Raw genomic sequence first — 22,684 nt, 5'->3', positions numbered from 1 at the left:
ATAAAAAAGCCTTTAAAAAGTGATGACAAATAATGCTCACATTAGAAAGAAATAGAAAGGTATTTCATACCAGTTTCTTGGATCACTATGGAAGCAACCACAATTCAGAGTTGATGACATGCTTGGCTAAGGAGCCACAAGGACGAGCTACCATCTGTGAAATCAACATCCAACATGTTAAGTAAGTCAAATCTCCCTAAATTAATATGGAAATTTAATTCACTCCACTAAAAACTGAAAGCAGATTTGTTTTTCTTTTGAAAAAAATCAGAAAAAAAATTGATTCTAAAGCTCATATGGAAAAAATGGCAAGAATAATAAAAAATGATGAAAAACAAGTGTACTAGCAAGAAATTATCCCAACCAGTAAGGCATATTTTAAAGCTACAATAATTAAAACAGTGTGGTATTAGACCATGAATAGAGTTTACTGAAAGGCCTAAAAGTTTCAAAATAGACTAGCTACAAATCAATAAATAAAAGGTGGATTACACAATAAATGATGTTGTAATAAGTGGGCAACCATCTGAAAAAAACTAAGTTGTATCCCTAGTTCATATTTCACAGCAAAATTAATTTCAAGTGGATCAAAACTTTAAACATAAAAAAATAAGACTGCTAGAGGAAAATATGGGGGTTTAAACATAATCTCCAAAAGGTAAGGCTTTTCTACCTATGACACAGGTAGAACACAGTGACCATTAATCAAATGCTTTTAATTCTACCTGTATTTTAAAAAATCTATAAGCTCATCTGAACTTCAGTGTGCAAAGTTTTTGTTGGGATTTCACTACATGGGCATGATAGATTGGCTCACTGGCCACAAGGCTGAACTTAATCCTCATTGCCTCTTCCCTCCTTGGAGATCAGGCTGAAGTTTTCGTGACTCAAAGCCCCAGCCCTCTAATCACATGTTTGGCCTTTCTGGTGTGGTCAACCCTCATACTGAGTCATCTCATTAGCACAAAATATCAGTTTCCACCATGAATAACAAAAACACTTCTATCACTCTGGAAATTTCAATGATTTAGATCCTGGAAAGTGAGACAGGGAGGGCAGGGAGGGTCTGGGAATAGGGGAAGAGTGCCAGGCAAATTTTTTATTCCAAAAGTTTAGGGGGCTACCTGTAATAGCAAAAGGCTTGAAACCAACAGATTCCAGTAACGGAGGATTATTTTTAAAAATTCATTTAATTCAAAATCACTAATTGAATCACTAATTTAAAAAAGATTCATTCATATAATGAAATTCTAAGCAATCAGTGAAAAGATGGGGTGATGCAGTAAGTAGGGATATAAAACAAACTGCTGAATGTGCGTAACAATCTGTATGGGATGCTCCAATTTACGTTTCACATATGTTTACATATACATGGGGCCATCTCTAGAAAAATACACAAGAAACTGGTAGTAGAGGCTGAATCCAGGGGAGGGAAATAAGTGGCCATAGGGACTTAATTTCTTAATTTTTTACTCTTTTCAAACTTTTAATTTTTGTACAATAAGTGTACATGTATTACCAATTTAACAAGGATAAAACATTAACAGTGTACTTGAACATTTCTATGAGAATACTGAACATTATTTAATCTTTGAATATTAAGGATTATTACCATGATATATGTGTGTATGTATATATATATATTTATATATAGGCCAGGCTGCACAACTCGTGGCATCTTAGCTCCTTGACCAGGGATCAAGAGAAGGCCCTTGGCAGTGACAACACAGAGTCCTAACCACTGGACCACCAGGGAATTCCTGTCATGAGCTATATTGAACAACAAAGCTCTAAGTGTCTGTCAAGGCATGCAGGGCTGTTTTCACCCACACTAAATGACCCCAGGCTGCTGGAATTTGAGTGTTAGGGTCATTTATACTTTTTCTGTCTTCTCCCAGATGCTTCAGACTACTGTCAACATTCCTTCCCCTAGTTAACTTAAACATCTTTTAAATCGATGCTTTTAGTTGTGGTGGACTAAGATGCGGGTCACATGGTCTCTCTATTTAAAAGAGGGAGAAACTGGTTTTCTGATAACTTGAAAAATCCTTTTACAATTGATGAATTTTAGAGATTAGACTTTATTAATAACTACTTGACTACTCAAGATTTTTACACATTCTCAGTTCCATATTTTAGTAACTTATTAAACAATAGCATGTTGGCTTCCCTGGTAGCTCAGCTGGTAAAGAATCTGCCTGCAATGCAGAAGACCCTGGTTCGATTCCTGGGTCAGGAAGATCTGCTGGAGAAGGGATAGGCTACCCACTCCAGTATTCTGGCCTGAAGAAGCCCATAGACTGTATAGTCCATGGGGTCACAGAGTTGGACACAACTGAGGGGCTTTTACTTTCACTTTCAAAGAATAGCACAATTGCTAAATATATGTTTAAAACTTTTTCAGAATTTCTTTTATCCATTGATTCAAAAGTATTTTTGAGCATCTAGAGTACACCAATCAAAGAATGTTCTAGGTCCTAGGGATACAGCAATAAACAATACAATGGGCCAAACTCCCTCAGAATTTACAATCTAATTGAGGAGAGAGGCGATGGCAAAGAGAAAGCAGTACTATAAAAAGAAAATAATGTAATAGATATTAGGATGGGGAACAGCATTAAATAGGATGGTGTATCTGTAGGGTCTAGTCACAAAACGAATACCACTAGGACATCCCCCCCCAACACACACATTCCATTTTTAATATACAAAATAAGGTATTTATTATAGGGATTTTCTTATAGGAGGCCATCCCAATCCCAAAGAAAGGCAATGCCAAAGAATGCTCAAACTACCGCACAATTGCACTCATCTCACATGCTAGTAAAGTAATGCTCAAAATTCCCCAAGCCAGGCTTCAACAGTATATGAACTGTGAACTTTCAGATGTTCAAACTGGTTTTAGAAAAGGTAGAGGAACCAGAGATCAAATTGCCAACATCCACTGGATCATGGAAAAGGCAAGAAAGTTCCAGAAAAACATCTATTTCTGCTTTACTGACTATGCCAAAGCCTTTGACTGTGTGGATCACAATAAACTGTGAAAAATTCTGGAAGAGATGGGAATACTAGACCACCTGACTGGCTTCTTGAGAAATCTGTATGCAGGTCAGGAAGCAAGTTAGAACTGGACATAGAACAACAGACTGGTTCCAAATAGGAAAAGGAGTATGTCAAGGCTGTATATTGTCACCCTGCTTATTTAACTTATATGCAGAGTACATCATGAGAAACGCTGGGCTGGATGAAGCACAAGCTGGAATGCAGATTGCTGGGAGAAATATCAATAACCTCAAATATGCAGATGACACCACCTTTATGGCCCGAAAGCGACAAAGAACTAAGGAGCCTCTTAATGAAAGTGAAAGAAGAGAGTGAAAAAGTTGGCTTAAAACCCAACATTCAGAAAACGAAGATCATGGCACCTGGTCCCATCACTTCATGGCAAATAGATGGGGAAACAGTGGAAACAGTGAGAGACTTTATTTTGGGGGGCTTCAAAATCACTGCAGATGGTGACTGAAGCCATGAAATTAAAAGATACTTACTCCTTGGAAGAAAAGTTATGACCAACCTAGACAGCCTATTAAAAAGTAGAGACATTAGTCTGCCAACAAATGTCCGTCTAGTCGAGGCTGTGGTTTTTCCAGTAGTCATGTATGGATGTGAGAGTTGGACTATAAAGAAAGCTCAGCGGAGAAGAATTGATGCTTTTGAACTGTGGTGTTGGAGAAGACTCTTCAGAGTCCCTTGGACTGCAAGGAGATCCAATCAGTCCATTCTAAAGGAAATCAGTCCAGAATATTCACTGGAAGGACTGATGCTGAAACTGAAACTCCAATACTTTGGCAACCTGATGCGAAGAACTGACTCATTCGAAAAGACCCTGATGCTTGGAAAGATTGAAGGTGGGAGGGGAAGGGGACGACAGAGGATGAGATGTTTGGATGGCATCACTGACTCAATGGACATGAGTTTGAGCAAACTGGGAGATAGTAAAGGAAAGGGAAGCCTGGTATGCTGCAGTACATGGGGTCACAAAAAGTCGGACACAACTGAGCGACTGAACTGAATTGAGAAGGGAAGATGGATGTGAAGTGGGGAAAGCAATGATGCACTGGGACCTGCCAGGATGAGGAGACCCACAAGAAGTGAGTGGAACTCATGAGGGTGCACCGGAACCCAGGCCAGTCTCATTGCCTTCAAGTCTCCAACCTCGATGACGGGGTTGTCCTGCAGAACCCAGCACCCTTTGTCACAGAACAATACACACATCTGGCCCAGGAGTTAAAGAAGCTGAAGGAGGTGACCCACCTGGAGCTGGTGTTCTGTGGGCCTGCCTGTTGGTCCTCAAACCAAGAAGGTGAACCAGCACATAAGCAAAAAACCAGGTGGGCAACAACAGTGCATGCCTTGCTTGCACCTTTCAATTATCAAAAGAATCTGGATCTGGTTACTTTCCCTTAGTCCTCTAAGTCTCATGCCAAACATCTCTTTGACCCACACTATTCTGGAATTATGCAGATGTAATTCAGAGGAACCTATGAGCAGCTTAGCTATATTGGCCCCGTATAAATTCACCACAGATGGTCAGAGGTCTCTGAAAGATATTTTCTCTGAGAACTTGAATGATGAGAATTCAACCATGAACCACATCAAGATTTGGAAGAGAATATTGCAGGCAGAAGAAATAGCTAATGCAAAGGCTCTGAGGCAGTGACGTAAATGAGGTATTTTGGGAGGATAAGGCCGGGGCATGGTGAGAAGAGATTAGAAATGAGATTAGACATAAAGAAAAGGCCCTGATTACGTGGGGCCTTGTAAAACATAGTCATGAGCATGAGTCACTTTTTCCCAAGTGCAATGGGAAGCAAATAGAGTTTTAATAAGACAGTCACTTTGAGCTCATTTACATTTCTAAATTTTAAAATAATTTCAAATATACAAAAGGCATACAGTTAGCATGAAGAATTCCATCATCCAGCTGATTTCCCTTTGCTATGTGGAGACCGGGCTGTAGAGAGCAGGATCACTCCTTCTGCAACTCCAGGCTTCCTGCTATTCTTATGTAACTGTCATCCCTAGGGTACTTTCCAGGTGGCTATAGTGGAAAAGAACCCGCCTGCCAATGCAGGAGTCGTAAGAGATGCAGGTTTGATTCCTGGGTTGAAAAGATCCCCTGGAGGGCATAGCAACCCACTCCAGTATTCTTGCCTGGAGAATCCCATGGACAGAGGAGCCTGGCGGGCTATGGTCCATAAGGTCGCACAGAGCCAAACACAACTGAAGGGACTCATATCACTCCTATAGCACAATGCCCTTGGAGTTGTGCAGAGAAGGTGCCCAAGTGTGGAAGCAGCACTATTAGAAAACCACTGCATGAGTTCATGCACTAATTTTCAGATCTCATGGGAAAACCAATGTCATTATTTTAGTCTCAATTTATAAATACACGTTGAAACAAAAATCAGTTGCTACCCCTTCAGATCTAGTCTCAAACTGATTGGCTGTATCATTTCACTTCTCAAAAACAAAGAACCTCAAAGATTTGACACCACTGAAGCTATTTAAAATGAATGTTTCACAAATAATTCCAGATTTCCAAAGAATTTTCAGAGAACATGCACAGCCTCCTGAGGGAAACGTTGAAGGGGCCAATGTTCATGCTGATATATAGATTCTAGTTTCCTTATGTTAGAATCGGCCTTAGACTCGTATATCTCCCATTTTCATCAGACATGGCTTACTTTACTTGAGATCATGAAAATTTTTTTTCCTAAAGCAAGTTCTTCTGCCTGGATTATCTCTCCCTGCTAGCAACACTATCTGGCTGAAAGCCAAGGTTCAAATATTGAAGTGAGCTGAGGTACACAGAGATATTCAAGCTCATTTCTAACTTTCAGCACAATTTCAGGTTTACTGTTAAAAACCAACAGTGAAAGTTAACTATGGCTAGCCATTCTTTCTCACTAAAATTTAACACAATACATAATAGGTGCTCATTAAATCATGAGGGTAAAGTAGAAAAGTGAAAGAGAAGTCAGGTGACTATGGGGAATCATTTATTCTCTGTTTCATACTCAAGTTACAGGGGAGCATGATTATCACACTAGCACTTAGAGTGATATGTACTGATTATACATATCAATAAAAACACCTTCATATACCTTCCTATATAGCGCTTCCCAAGTGGTGCTAGAGGAAAAGAATCTGCCTGCCAATGCAGGAGACTGGAGACACAGTTTCGATCTGTAAGTTAGGAAGAGCCCCAGGAGAAGGAAATGGCAACCCACTCCACTATTCTTGCCTGGAGAATCCCCATGGACAGAGGAGCCTGGCGGGCTACAGTCCATGGGGTCACAAAGAGTCAGGTACAACTGAGCATCTGAGCACACATACCTTAGTACATGAAGAAAAAAAATGCTTCTGGAAAAAAAAAAAAAGCTGTGGAAAGACCATTCAACTTCTCCAAGAAAAAATGTAAAATAGATTAAAAAAAAAAACAAAACGCATTATCTGACAAATAAAGAAAGTAGCAAAGTTCTGATCTTTAATTAGAGTTTGCAGTATACAGTTATCTTTCTGTAATCTGTGGTAACAAATCTCCATGTAAACACTCAGGAAGAGAAAAAACAGAGGATACCATGTCATGACTTACAAACTATGAATTCTGAACTTGGATTACTAATTATTCACAGCTGTTTTATACATTTATTAACAAACTGTCTTCCTTCATTTAACAATGGCTCTTGAATAACAAAATAAATTATCAGTAAATTCAACCATAAATTAAAAAATAAAAGTAAAAAATAAATTGCTCAAGCCTCATAAATGCAAGCACAGTAATATATTTCATACATGTTGATTACAGTTTCCATGTTCTTTGTGTAGGTAACACAAAGATTATTCTCTTCCCATTGTTGCAAGTTAACAAAACTTTTGAAAAGGCTTCAGTCTTTTTTTTCAGCTCAATTAACTGCACTTCAGTTGAATACAACAGACAATAACTGGGGTTATTAGATGTGAGATGTAGTAAAATAAAAGGTCATGACCACTCAGAAGATCACATAAATCTAAAACATACTGTCGACTTTCTAGTCTCAACCTGTAGCTCTCATTTATTAAATAATTTACAAAGAGCTGTTGATGATTTAATGAGCAGGTTGAACTTTGTCATTCTGCCATTTTGCTAGTCACGAACACATGTGTTTTGCCTTTAAAATGAAGCAGAATACTATTCACTTTTAATGAGACTAGATGCAAAGGAAAAACAAAGACAAAATAGATATTTTTAAAGTTCTGCTATGTTACTTTAACTACATTTAATTAAAAAAGGTAAATTACCAGATCAGTGCACTATTTCTTGCTTAAAAACATAACACCTTTGAAAGTAGATTAAAAAAGAAAAATCTTTAAAATAAGCCAGAGGTAAAAATGAAAAGGCCTGAAGGACTTGCAAGACAGAATAATCTGTGATCAGTGACTCTTAATGGGAATAGTCATTTTAGACTGCAAGTACCAACAACAATGTAGCAATTTTTTTAACAGGCACTTGATAGAGTATTTGAATACTCAATACCAGGGCATCATTCGCAAAAAATATGGCTTTATTACAAAGGATTCAAGATGGCAACCACTTAGAATCCAGTGCCAACACGGATTATAACAAATCCAGTGAGTATTTTGTTTTCCAATTATTCATAGAAAATTTAATCCTGATTAAGTATCCTTGGGCAGGAATTCATGGGTAGTTGATGACTGAAACCAACATTTATGTGAAATGCTTCTGTTAATTTAATCTGTGTATACAGCTTAATTATGATTGGGGATTCAATGTAAGAGAAATGAATTATATCAGGATTAAAATTTTAGTAACCATATCATAGAGTACTTTTTCCTTCTTTCTTTTTAAACATGTTAACCTGCTTGTCCCTTCACCTAAGTGCTCAGATTTTAAAATCCTTTGTATAACCGCTGCAATGTATCTAAGTTTTCATAAATTATCTGCCAAAAACCCTTTGCTAATCAAGCTAAATCCTAACTAGAGAGCGAAAAGTAATAGAAGAAAATGGAGAATAACCCCATCCACAAATAAACAAAAGCTTATTCACTTAACTACAAATATATTTTATATTAATTTTCTTAAGTAACTTAATTTTCAATATCTTTAAACTCCAATATGAAATGCATTTTCCTTAAAGCATAAAAAGAAGCAGTTTTTAACCAGTGTATTATACTGATTTCATAACTGGACTTAGTTTAGATACATATAAGTAAGTAATCATTTAACTGATCACTTTTTTTGGACTATCAAACCTGAGTTAACTACTGATGTAGGATGAGGCATTGTAAGTGGTGAGTCTCTTATAAAAATATTATACAATTCTTTTCAGCTTTATTTCCATATGGAAATTGTATAAATCACCTTATAACAATGCTCTTTCTTGAAAGTTTATTAAGTATATTTCAAAACATTTGTTACCTTTTTTTCAGTTTTCAGTTTGGTACTGCTTAAATGCAGTTATATATATATAACATGCTCTGCCTTCTCTGTTCAATTTTTCATACCACAAGTATGAAAAAAAAGTCACTGTATTTGGATCCTTATTGCACTCTGGTGAATCAATTCACTTTTCCTTAGAGAAAAGCAAGTATCAGAAGTGAGGCCGAGTTTTGTGTCCAGATGATATGGTCAGTGGTAGTGTTACTGAGGAAAGTGAAGAAACTTCCCAGTACAGACTGTGGGATAGAAAGAGTCTGTAGAGAATGACCATGGCAACAGACTGGCAAAGGATAACACCTATTGTAATGACCTGAAAACAAAAGAAAGGGAATGCTTTACTGCATGCAAAAACAGAGAAATTGTATTCAATTTATCATGAACCTATATATGCTTTATACATACATAAACATCATACATAAACTTATATATACTTTAATATATATAAATAAAAAATTATATCTTCCCCATCTTTACTGAGGGTAAATTTTTAAAAAGAAATTTTCAATAGAAAAATACAACTAATGTTCAGGACTGTAATTGTTCAAAAGTAAAATTCTTTTAGCAGTTTATAGATGCCACAAGACACAAAAGAATAATTTACGAAACCATTCTCTCCTCAGGGTGCATGTACTGACAAAAGTTATAAGTGATAAGAAAGTAATAAGAAAAATCAGGCTCCTGGCTAATCTAGTAATAGGAATAAAGAGTGCCCCTACCTGAATCTTGACGAGTACTCTAAAAGCCCTTTCAGAAATTCTCAGGTCGCTTCTCTGTCTTTGTAGACTACCTTCCTATCTATTTACCCTCTGTAAATACCTCAGGTTCAAGACACACTTCTGTGTTCAAGCACATATGGCATTGCTTGTAAACAGCTCCTGGCAGAACTCCACTTTGAAATGATGGAGTCATTCACCTAAGATGGTAGGTATCAATGCAACCAAAATGTGACATACGTGAGCATGGCACTCCAGTCTGCAGGGTGTTAAAGCAACCAGACTGATTTTTTTTTAAAGCAATCTTGATATTTAACATTATGTAGTGAACATTTTTAATCATTTTTTCTTAACAAAGCTGTGTTTATACATTCTAAAAGTTAATTTATAAAATAGTACTATAAGATAGGTTAAAATAGGAATAACAAAAGCTATTTTTCCATCATTTTGCTTATAAACTAAATTGAAATACTCACTGGTTTAATATTTTGTTTCCAAGTTTTATTTCACAGAATCCAAAGAAACTACTGAGTGGATAAATAGGTTTTTCCTACTTAATTTCCCAATAAAGACTACAAATAAAACTATTTGATCACATATATTATTTACCTTATCTCTTTGGTAGTCATCAAAAATGACAGAAATGCACGCAAGACCTGGATGGCACAAAAACCACAAGATGCAGCCCTGAAACAAATGAAAAATATGTTGAATAAGCGCAGTTGTGAAAGCTCTGTTTTCATAATGTACCAGAGAGAAAACATTACTAGCCTATTTAGGAGGTCTTGATTGATCTCAATTGGCCTGTACAGTAGAAACTGCAATAAAAAATAGAAATAAGTTTGCTATTGTTGTGACAATGATACTTCGTTTCTAATCAAATGGGTTTTTTAGGAGTATTTAAAATCTTTCATCTTTCACATATACACATTTTGATACACTATGAACATGTTTAACGGAGAAGGCAATGGCACCCCACTCCAGTACTTTTGCCTAGAAAATCCCATGGATGGAGGAGCCTTGTAGGCTGCAGTCCATGGGGTCGCTAGAGTCGGACACGACTGAGCGACTTCACTTTCACTTTTCACTTTCATGCATTGGAGAAGGAAATGGCAACCCACTCCAGTGTTCTTGCCTGGAGAATCCCAGGGACGGGAAGCCTGGTGGGCTGCTGTCTATGGGTCGCACAGAGTCGGACACGACTGAAGCGACTTGGCAGCAGCAGCAGAACATGTTTAAACAAGTAACAAATTGATAATTGAGAAAATCGAGGTACAAATGTGCAATATTTCTGTAAAAGACATAAGAATATTCATTTATAGTTTCATACAGATACACAAAGAAATTCTATAAGAATAACACAAAAAACTGATTAACAGTGGCTACTTGTTTGAGATTTAGTACAAAAGACACTGGAATTAGTTAAGTAGGAATGGGAAACTTTTTAACACTTATATTTTCAAATATATATTTTCTATTTTTCCTAGAACATGGCAAAATATCCTTTTCCAAAATTAAATTTGAAATAAAATAATAAGTTAATACTACTAGCTCTTGACAGGGTTAGTACCTTGATGTTGTAAGAAAAATAAACAAGATGTATAAATATGTGTTTAGTATGTTACTATCTGTATAAATGCAAAAGGAAATATAAAATATTTAATAATATATATTTTTAATTCTCTGAAAAATAAATTAGGAATTAATAGTTGTGAATATGTAAGGAGGTGATAACTGCATAGATGGGAGAGAGGTGAGAATGTGTTTGCTACTCTTTAAATGCTTCTGGATGTCTGAACCTATTCAAATAGTTATAGGAAAACATATAAAAATTTCACTTTAAGAAAAATTTTGGTACTGTTTATAACATTGAAAAGAAAAAATTTAGTTTTCATACAACTGAAGTATACACTAACGTTTCAGACAACAGGCACTACTGTATCTGTGAAGAATTCCAAAGTGAAAGGCATATCCTTGCCTGTTTGATACACGAGAGGCCTGTGGCAGCAGCTTGACAAAGCTCCACCTCAGGAATAAAGAAGGAATCATGGCCCTCTGTCCATGGCAGCCTCACTCTTCTGAGACTGTGGACTAGGGTGAGTGACCACACAGCTTGTCAGAATGCGGTTTAGAGTTGCCAAGAGGATAGGTTATGGATTCTCTCCACCTGTATACCAAAAGTATTACCTTCCAGGGAGGGAGGCTTCTGTAATGTGACTGCCCCAACCTCTCTCCTGATCTTTTCCTTTATTAAATGGGTACAGAAAAAAAAAAAATCCATCTGCCTTTGGCTCTCACTGGCATAGGAAGGACATGGAAAGGGGGAATGAAGTCAACGCGATCTCGTATGGATGCCATGAAATGGCTGAAGTGTGGCGTGTACTCAGTCTCCTGGCTCCCTCTGCTTACGCTGAAGGATGGCTCTTCATGATTCGTTATAAAACATTGCATAATTCTGGGAGTAAACAGTTCATAGTCAATTACAAACTGCTTTTTTGAGAAATGCAAACAGTAATCTATTTTTTTATTAAAAAGTTCTGATACTATAGAAAAGAATGTAAAATCCCTATTGATCGAGAAATTACAATTCTGTCCTGCCAAAGATTACATGGAAACTACTGTTCCATGGGCTTTGTAACATGGGGATAGTATCATCTGCAGCTCATAAATTGTGAAGATTAAATGAGCTGAAGCACATAATGGGCTTAAGAGTGGTGCCTGGCACATAATAAAAGTTTATGAAGTATAAGCGTAGGGTTGCATACTAACTTCCCAGTAATGCAGAATGAAGTTGACAATGCAAAGAAGTCATTTTCTAAGCAAACCCATACTTTGGCAAAGGTGATGTAGAACTCCCTTTTGAGTGTACTTCTCTCCACTGTGATGATTTGGTAGAGTCCACAGCCTAAGGACAACGCTAGGCAAATTCTTAAAACGATAAGAAGGATCCCTGCTAAGCTGTGGTGCGAATGGTGGCTGTGAGAACTGGTTTCTTCAAACTGTTCCCAAAGTAGCAAAATACTCTGCAAAAAAAAAATTAATAATAATAATAAATACATATTTTTAGAGAAAAAAGTCTTATCTACTTACAATAAAGTACTTTATTCAACTCTTTTATATATCCCCCTAAACAGTACATTCATTCCTAAGAGGTTCTAAGATTTATCAAACTATATAAGGTGTTGATAAAATATGGGCAGTTTTTCCCCTCACTGACACCCAGAAGCTGGAGGAAGGGGCTTGCTATCAAATGAGACTATGTATCAGAGATAAAAAATACTACTGCTACCACAATTCAAGTAACACATCTCTTATGATGAAAATAAGTTGAAAAGAGGCACAGAATAAGCACAAAGTTTCTTCTAAATCAATCTCTTTCTTACTTCAACACCTTACTATGAATCAAACTGTTCTGTATTCAAGCCTGTTATCTCAGGATAAAGTTTCAAATATCTCAGTATCTTTTATAATCCACAAACTAGCAAGTCTGAATTGTTGATTTCACTCTTTTTTCCCACGTTAACCTCTCTGGTTAAAGGAGAGTAGATTTTTTTAAGATTTTCTTTTTTTTTTTTTTTTGATGTTGACCATTTTTAAAGTCTTTACTCAATTTGTTACAATATTGCTTCTGGTGGGATCTTAGCTCTCTGACCAGGGATTGAAGGCCTACTCCTTGCATTGGAAGGTAAGTGCTAACCACTGGACCACCAAGGAAGTTCCAAGGAGAGTGGATTTTTAATCTTCATTATGGCACCCAGGGCAGAGTTACTTTCCTTATGTGTTTGTTCACCTTTTCTCCCCCATGATTACTACACCAGTGAAAAGCTCAGCAAGTTCCTGATTAAGCTGTTGTTTATTGCTATTCAGTAGAAATCAGTGCCCACATACTCTCCATCTTTACTAAACATCAATCACTTAAATTATGATAATTTTTACCATCACACAAGTCATTGGTCCTCTGTTCTCCCTTCATTTACCAACTCAGCCCTCAGAATTGAGTCTTCAGTGGCTTCCAAAAGATTTAGATGAAAACTCCATTACTAAATCTAATTTTAGGCTTTATGGGGTTTACCAGCAACCACCTCCTTTCCTCATTCTTGAATCTTCCACCCTAATTTTACTCCTGCTACATTCTTGCTAGGTGAACTCTGTTCTCCTCTTGCACAGATGAATTTCCTTCTTGGACCAAATATTCGATCTTTTTTTCACTTAAAGTTATTCTTCTACCCCACCAAATTATACCCATCTGATTCCTCAACATGCATTTCTAAACTTGACTTTTTACCACAAAAAAGTGCTATCATAGAACTATTATCTCCTGCTACATGAGGTGATAGATATTAACTGGCTAGGTTTTGGTGATCATTTCAAAATGTATATATACCAAAACATCAACTTATGTAGCTTGAATCTATACAATTTCTGGTTTTCAATTATAATCCAACAAAGCAGAAAAAAATAACCATTTCCCATGATTCACATTTTTACATATTCATACGCCCATATTTTCACATATGTATGCTAAGGCGTGATCTGTGGAATACAGTGTACATATTTACATGATCTCTCTTTGCCTGTCTCATCCACCTCGTCTGGTTGTTGTTGAGGATCAGTGCCATGTCTAACACATTGTTCACAAATGCTTTCCTGGTGGCTTAGGTAGTAAAGAATCCGCCTGCAATGTGGGAGACCTGAGTTCAATCTCTGGGTTGCGAAGATGCCCTGGAGGAGGGCATGGCAACCCACTCCAGAATTCTTGCCTGGAATCCCCATGGACAGAGAAGCCTGCTGGGCTACAGTCCATGGGGTAGCAAAGAGTCAGACACAACTGAAGCAACTAAGCACAGCACTCCCATATTTTCACATACATATGCTAATGTGTGACCTGTGGAATACAGTGTACATATTTACATGATCTCTGTTTGCCTGTCTCGTCCTCCTAGTCTGGTTGTTGCTGAGGATCAGTGCCATGTCTAACACAGTCGTCACAAATGTTCACAGAAAGTCTAATGTAGTTATAATCTCAATTTGTATGTTTATGATAATGAATTTAAATTATAGTGAAATAATGAAAATTCAGTTTTTAAAAAAGGCTACTGAGAAATGAGACTTGAACTTGATGTAACATTATTCTCCCTAAACCCTGGATCAGAAATGTTAAGTTGGTAGGATCTTGTCCTTATTTTAATCACCTCCAATTCAGTTCTTTCTCATTAGCTCTCCCTTCCTGGCATTATTTTCTTTTTAAATATAAATACCTATGATATGGCCCCTTTCTAAATCAATCATGTAAATTCAATAGACCGTCACTCGGCACTTACAGTCCTAAATAAGTACTAGAGGTACAGAGATGAATAAAGCACAGGCTTTACCCTCCACTACTGAGTTTTTCCATTTATTTAATGCATTAAAACAAATTATGATGTCCTACATAGAACCCAAGTGTATATTTCATTTTCATCTGTAACTTATACTGGTCACAAATTCAGTACAGATTTTTATGTTTATATCTTTCATCTAAATTTTTATAAATCCATTGCATATAAGTACACAGAGAGTCTAGAATGTCTACATATTACAACAGAGGAAAACAAAACAAGAGCAGAGAGGACCCTTCTAAAAGACCAAATTTGTTTTGGGTGTGCTGCTGCTGCTGCTGCTAAGTCGCTTCAGTCGTGTCCGACTGTGTGACCCCACAGACGGCAGCCCACCAGGCTCCCCTGTCCCTGGGATTCTCCAGGCAAGAACACTGGAGTGGGTTGCCATGGGTGTATTTGATTTCAAAAACAAGATCCCCTTCTTTTTTATTTTACATTTTGTTTTTTTCTTTAATCTGATATTCACTTGAATTCTTTCATGTATAAAGTAGATTCCTGCCAATGAATGAATCTTCATTCATTGACTGATTTAATACTGAGTACTTACAAAGTGTTAGAAAATATGAAAGAAAGCTCTTAATTAGAAAATGAGAATCTAACTGAATATTAAACATACTGTGCTTAAATAAGCTGATAGGAAGCTCAGATTCAGGTAAATTACAATGAAATTTTACAATTTACATATACTAGCACTCAGAAAATTAACAGGTTATTTGATCCATCACTCTTTTTTTCTGTGTTTTTAAAAAATTGAACTATAAGTGATTTACAATGTTGTCTTAGTTTCTGATGTACAACAAAGTGATTCAGTTACACATATATACATACTCTTTCTCATATTCTTTTCCATTGTGGTTTATTACAGGATTGTGAATATAGTTCCCAGTGCTATACAGTAGGACCTTGCTGTTTATTTAATACATAGCAGTGTGTATCTGCTAATCCCAAGCTCCTAATTTATCCCTCCTCCACCCTCTTTTCCCTTTGGTAACCATAAATTTGTTTTCTATGTCTGAGAATAAACTCTGCTTCATAGATAATTTCACTTGTGTCATATTTTAGGTTCCACATGTAAGTGATACCGTATAGTATCTGTCTTTCTCTTTCTGATTTACTTCACTTATGATCTATCACACTTTAAACTCATAGTTTAAAACGACACAAATTTCTCATGGGTCCTGGGGTTCAATTTTGACAGGAGATGTTGTCAAGTCTGCATTTTTGAATAGTATAGAACAGAAATATTTGGTTTCACTACACACCTGTGTTATGACCATGAATACAGCAATACCAGTAGATGCAGGAGTAGAGTCCCACTGGAGAGGTCTGCTCTGAGACTTCTTCATTCTGACTATTGTCCAACCCATGCACAGACTCAGAAGTAGATATAGCATTTGAATTTGGGAAGCGATGTCAAAAACTAATGGGAAATGAAAACCAAAGTCAGCTGAGCTTTTGCAATACAACAAATCTCCTTTTTTTTTGTGGCCATGCCACACAGTTTGTGGGATCTTAGTTCCCCAACTGAAGAATGAACCCGCGCTCTGGGCAGTGAAAGCTCAGAGTCCTAACCACAGGACCACCAGGGAATTCCCAAATTTTATCCTTTTTGCATTGAGAACATAATTATCTTATTAAGCACAAAAGACAGGCACTTTCAAAAAGAAACTACAGAAATTCAATAATAAATCTAAAGAATTCTGCCATTAAATTTGTAAACATTTCTGAAAATAGCTAACATAATGGCAAAACTCCTATTTTTAAAAATATATATATACCTGTACATATTTTTAAGGCCAGCTTTAAATCTGTGTTCCTTATTTTTCTTAGTTTTTCTAACTACAATATATAACTCACCACTTACGAAAACCATTTTAAATATAACTTCTGCAGTGTGGAGAACACTACATATTTCTGGGTTGTTAATGTTTTTTTGATGGCTGAATCACAATGTGAAGAAAAGTTGCTGAAACTATTAGTAAGAAATAGCATGACAATAAAGAAACACAGAGCTACTGTAGCATCCAATTATGCTGGCCTTAGTGTGAGTCCTGAAGTCAGATGAAGTGCTCCATGCATTGGTGTGAAGCGCCACCAGGCGGCCATCACTCACACTTCAGGGAGGTCCGCTGCTGTGGAAAGGACACAACAAAACCGCCCGGCGTCTAGTTCAGCGCTACTGGTAAACAACCATCAGTCGTTTACCTCCACTTACACGTGTATTTTTTTCGGAAGTCCTATTTTTTGATTTTAAAAAATATAACCTTTCATCAAAGTATATTTCTATGTGGATTTTGGAATAAACGTTTGATCACAATTTAACAAAATAAAACTTCCTTTCAATTGCCATGTATGACTTTTATGTCTTCTTTTACTGTTTTTATACAAAGTATAAACTTTTTTACTTTCACCAGAGATTTAGACTGTGATGCTAATTATTTTTATTAAACATTTTACAAATACATATTCAGTTACTTAAAGAAGTCAGCCAAAGGAATATACCTACATAAGTTGCTACTTAGCTTTTGCTATTTGTTTTTACAAATACAGGGTGTGGGGGGGTACATAGATTTTCTGGTTCATTTATATGTGTACTAACTAATGCACATATTGATATAATATACTGTAACTGTGACGACAGGCAGAACACAGCTTATCTGTTCTTGGAAAAGTAACTAATTATAGACAAAGTACACAGATCACACAAAAACCCCATCCTGTGGAATTTAATTAAAAATCTTGAAATTTTAGGGGCTTCTCTGGTGGTCCTGTGGTTAAGACTCCGCACTTCCACTGCAAAGGGCAGAGGTTTGATCCCTGGTCTGGGAACTGTTAATTAGATCCCACATGCCATGTAAGGCAGCCAAAATTTTTTTTAAAAAGAAATTTTATCATTTAATAAACCTGTTGTCAGAACTACCAAAAATGATCAATGTTGATTTACTGTAGTTTTTTTAAAAAAGACTTTTGCTTTTAACCTACCATGAAGATGCCAGACAACCTGAAACTGTTTTGTATACAGTAGATACTCACAAAACTTCAAAAGTCCTTGATTTTAGTAATAGCTTTGCTACTGATGGGCCTCTGTATGCTTTGCCTCTCTGGACCACAATTTCCTCATCTAAAATGCATGAGCTAAATTATTTCTATGTTCTGTCCAGCTTTAAAACTCTAGGACTCTATTATAAACATCCTGAGTCATCTAAGAGAAAACAGGGGGACAAAGAAGGGTTCTGGTAGTGTCAAAAGAAAGAAAGTCAACTTTTGCTCATGCCCAAGAGGTGAACAGTATACACATCCTCTTCACAAGGAAAAGGAGAGGCTACAGAAGTTTTAGAATCTTAAAATAGGCAGCATCAGGATAAGCGGGTCCTGAGATGATTACAGAGATTACTGTAAGACACCCTATTAAAGAGTGAGGAGACTAGAAGAGAAACATGGAAAATATAAGGAAAGTAAATCCTAGAATGGCTGTGTATTCAGGACCTGCTTTTTTAGAGCAAATCTTAACTTGTTTTTCAGAACTGAGAATGGCATATGACCTGATGTACCTCTTAAGTTCTCTTTTAAAAGTTATGATTATAGGAAATTTTATTTTTTCACCATCATGTTTAATTGAATAATTACCTCATAAGAGTTCCTCTTATAAATCAAAGAACAAAGCTGAGAAGTCAGCTCAATTATAGGTTTATTCTATGGCTCCAGGTTAGAAACATAGAGAAAAAGTCAAAAAGGGGATGATAAAAGGGAAAAAAAAAAATCTTTAGCTTTGTGGTCAGAAAATTAGGTCTAAGTCTTGGCTCTACCATCTACCAGACGACTGACATTTGGAAATGTATTTCCTGTCACTGAGCCCAGATTCTTTATCTGCAAAATAGGGATAAGCATATCTACTTCACTGAGTCTTTATTGAGGATAAAAATGACAGAAAGGGCATAAATATGCTCTAAAGACAATGAATAGCTAAACACATTATCTATCCCTACAGAAACTAAACAGGATATGTGGAAACTAAATCTGTAATCTTATTTTTAGTTGAGCCAAATCTAATCAACCTCAGATTAAAAAAACTGTATTATGACAGAAAATAAGTGATGAAAAAGGAAAACATACAAGAAGCAGATAGTAAGTTTATGTTTTAAAGAAATGCTTAGTAAGATACTCACATTCTGCCAAACTTCCCATAAAAGGTACCCCTATTCCATCTTTGGAGTAACTGAGGAATTGAAGAGGAGAATATTAGCATAAATTACAAATGTGAACAAAATTATTCATAATCAAAGCAAACATAACTTTGGTGGATTAATTAGGATTAATTAGACATAATGATGAACACAGTTTTAATGGTTTTGAGTTACCTGGAGAAATGAATGTAATTAGCGAAAGCTGAACCAGCTTGTAACAGCAATGCAGTTGTCAGAACCTTTAAAACCATGTGCATGGGTCCTCCTTTCTTAATAGCCTGCCACAATGATTGAGCATAAATGCAAGCAATCACAAAGTACACTAGGACTAGGAGGAAAAAGAACTCATGTAACCCTGTGAAGAGAAGAAAGGAACAAGCCAGTTACAGTGTTGGGTTGCTTTCAAATCTTCCCATCAATATATTTGCAGAACTTGTCTTTTAATTGGAGTCATAGCCTTTATTTACTTTTGCAAGAGAAAAAAAGAAAAACCCATTGAAACTCAAATAATCTTCTACTCTGGAATAAAGCCTTAACTGTAAGAGCACAGCTTAAACTAAGGTCAATCTATTAAAAAAAAAAATATTGGTCAGGAAATAAGCCCACAGGCTAACCACAAAATAATAGTTTTGTTCGAAAAAACAATGATTTCAACATTCAGTTACATATGTTTCTTACCCCCAAAATGGGTTTCTTCTATAAGACGTTTAAAAATAGACTTAGTCAGTCAATAATAGTTTACATTCCCTGACAATGCCTCTCGAAGTGTGAGCCCTGGGCCAGGAGCAGCACCAGCGCTAGGGACCTAGTTAGAAATGCACATTTGGGACTCATCCTGTATCTAGGTCTCAGAGACCCTGAGAGTGGGGACCAGCACTCTGGGTTTGAAAAAGTCCTTCAGTGACTCTGATGCAGCTAAAGCCTGAGAGCCACAGCTCTGGTATGGATGGAAGCCTTAAATTCCTACTAGGACAAAGTGTCACAATATGTGTCATGACCAGAGCCTCCTTCTGAAGCAAAGAGCTTTCGTTCTGTCAAAGAGAAAAACCTGTGGAGACCACGTGATTCCACTCCACAGGCGACTGAGACTAAAGCACCTGACCAAAGGGCTACCGGTCCAAAGACTGGTCACTGGCCAACAGCACCACTTGGTTCTCAAAGAGGCTAAGCACGTTCTCCTGGGACATCAAACCACAAAACACAGAAAGGATGAAGCAAGAAAAACTGAAGTTGGAAAGAACTGATGCTAGGGCAGGTCACAGGAGTCAAGCCAGGCCACACTGAAATAAAAATTCTCAGTGAGCAGAAATTTTGAATGAGCAAAGGGAGTTGGCTGGTAAAGACAAGAACAAAGTAAATGTGCAGAATTTTTTACAGGTGCTAGGCATTTAGCGACCTCTAGTTTCTACCAGCAACTTTTCAGGACGGTCTTCACACATTCTCAAGATAAACACCCCCTTTTCTGCGTTACGTGGAATCTTTTGACTGTGTCTTCGTTTTTCAGAACTTTCAGAAAATTTCTATACCAAACCAGGGCAAGCTCTGAGTTTAACAGTTTACATTTACTCGGTTACACTGAAAGTTAGTCCCTAACATTAGGGCTTTTATATTCTATCTAAATAACACTGGACACCGTGACAGTGGCTATGAAGACAGCTGTCTCTATTGAATCTGTGAATGAACAGTCTAAACTGCACTCACTTTTACCCAGCTATGACCCCTGAACATGCTCCAATTTCCCATGTGGGATAAACTTGAAACAACAGAAGGAAATGTTTCCATTATATGGAAAATCATTTTGGAAAAGTAATTCAGGAGATACAAATAGTAGGAAAAATACTCAATAAACAGTTCAATCTCAATCATGTTTTAGGCATGGTTAGGAGAAAACAGAAAGTCTTTCAGCCACTGGGTGTCTCTCCTGCTCTTCGTACATAAATGCTGATCGTCCACGTCGCTAGTCCAGGTGAGAAAGCACATTCAGACTTCAGCAAGAGAATATCAAATAACAGAATGGGTGTATGTTCTTTTAAGATTCCTGACATAGAGAAGTAGAGTATTCTAGTTTTAGAAATAATAGGACCATAAGCCTGCGATTGTTAGACTAATAGATAGAACAAGGCAGAAAATAAGCTAAACATATAACTGTGGGCTTCCCTGGTAGCTCAGTTGGTAAAGAATCCACTTGCAATGAGGGAGACCTGGATTCGATCCCTGGGTTGGGACGATCCCCTGGAGGGCATGGCAACCCATCCAGTGTTCTTGCCTGGAGAATCCCCATGGACAGAGGAGCCTGGTGGGCTACAGTCAATGGGGTTGCAAATAGTCAGACACGACTGAGCAACTAAGCACAGCATTATAACTGTGGGTCAGTAAAAGTCTTGATGCTATCCTGTGTTCTGAATCTGCTTTTGTCTTTCCTTCTTAGTATAAAGAATTAAATATGGTATTCTACTTAAATTTTTATTTATTTATAATACTTTACAGAATGTTCATTACAAGTTAAGGTTCCAGGCTCTGTTAGGTTAGAAATGCACTAGAAAAAGAACATTCTCAGACTATTTATTGAGTAACCAGAACAGTGAGCCTCCCAGGTGGCTCTGTGGCAAAGACTCTGCCTGCCAAGCAGGAGACACAAGTTCAATCCCTGGGTCGGGAAGATCCCTGGAGAAGGAAATGGCAACCCACTCCAGCAGTCTTGCCTGGAGAATCCGATGGGGTTTCCCAGGCAAGAATGGGAAATCTTGCCTGAGAAACATGGACTGGTGGGCTACAGTCCATGGGGTCACAAAAGAGTTGGACACGACTCAGAGACTAAACAACAACTGCGACCAGAATAATAGAGGAAAGGACTTTTAAAAATAAGACATGTCACTAGCAAAAAATGTTTTCAGATTATTCAAGACTAAATGTATTTTCCATAAAAAGCTAACACTGTAACCAACAAATTACTTCATTGAGATAATATATTAAGTAACTTGAACAAGGACATTTGTCCTATACTTTGCTCATTGCATTTTGCATAAATTATTTACCTTGACTTTAATTCTTTAAAGACAAAACTCTGCTTTTGCACTCAGGCTTCTTTTAAACAAACCACCTCGAGGAAAAAAGTCTGTTTCTTTCCTCTTCAACTTTACTTTGTTCTGCCAACATCCCTCAGAGGAGAGCAATTTATGTTCACCTTGAAACTAAAATCTAATTTTAAAACAGGTGGATACTAGGTATTAAGTCTTGCCTATACACAAAAGAAGAAAAATACTCTTAAATCACCATGCAATGGGTGACAAAGACTTATAAGAGAATGAGTAGCTTTTAAGGCAAACTTAATGGGAAGAAGCATTAGTAAAATTCAGTGGGAAGAAAACTTTTAGGACAGCTTTAAAAAAATTCACCTCCGGCTAAATGATGGGAGATGGGAAAAAAGAGGGTAAGAGAAGGAGAGAGTCAGTGGGTCACGGGGCAGCCCCTGGAACAGTCTGGCCTACCAGTGATGTCTGCGGTCTCAGAACCCAAGGTCCATCCCACCCGCAGGGTCTCAAGATACCTCCTGATGAGTGTAAACCAATTAGAGAAATTTCAATACTCTCTTTGCCCAAATATGTACGCCTAACCCTAACCCTTTACTTTGACTTGTTGGTTTACCTTTATCTCCTTTCTGATACCTTCACTTAACATTTCTCTTACCATGTTATAACAAGGTCATGTGTAGAGTTCTGGCCAATGAAATGTGATGAGGGACCTTCTGGGAAAAGTTTCCTTGCTCTTAACAAAGAGACACTAAATTTGGCCATTGTCTAGATACAAGGACCAGATAACTGCAGTTAACCGTGAATATGAGGGAGCTAACAAAGCTGACAGTCAGGGGATATGAGGGTAGAGAAATGCTATATAAACTGCTTTGAA

The 22,684-nt window shown here is 37.1% G+C and overlaps 1 protein-coding gene across 4 annotated transcripts in view; it reads right to left on the bottom strand.

Moving 5' to 3' along the window:
• The window catches only part of GPR180 (G protein-coupled receptor 180), a 69,774-nt gene that overhangs the window by 35,603 nt on the left and 11,487 nt on the right, over positions 1-22,684 (bottom strand). For 2 of the 4 annotated variants that reach the window (XR_003037442.2, XR_003037444.2), the window contains exons 4-10: positions 18,953-19,133; positions 18,761-18,810; positions 15,857-16,014; positions 12,048-12,239; positions 9,826-9,903; positions 8,483-8,813; positions 71-154 (exon numbers count right to left, since the gene is read on the bottom strand). Coding sequence is in view for 2 of the 4 variants with exons in the window: in NM_001164031.1 (NP_001157503.1) it covers positions 8,655-8,813; positions 9,826-9,903; positions 12,048-12,239; positions 15,857-16,014; positions 18,761-18,810; positions 18,953-19,133 (818 nt within the window). In the remaining 2 variants the exon portion in view is untranslated. Of the gene's footprint in view, positions 1-70; positions 155-8,482; positions 8,814-9,825; positions 9,904-11,985; positions 12,240-15,856; positions 16,015-18,760; positions 18,811-18,952; positions 19,134-22,684 lie in introns of those variants that run through there. The other 2 variants (NM_001164031.1, XM_024999922.2) reach the window with 2 other exon arrangements.

This window comes from Bos taurus, chromosome 12 (genome assembly GCF_002263795.3).
Source record: "Bos taurus isolate L1 Dominette 01449 registration number 42190680 breed Hereford chromosome 12, ARS-UCD2.0, whole genome shotgun sequence".
NCBI classification, from domain to species: Eukaryota; Metazoa; Chordata; class Mammalia; order Artiodactyla; family Bovidae; genus Bos; species Bos taurus.
Note: the sequence above shows the minus strand (reverse complement) of the source record. Positions and strands in the feature narration are given on the sequence as shown.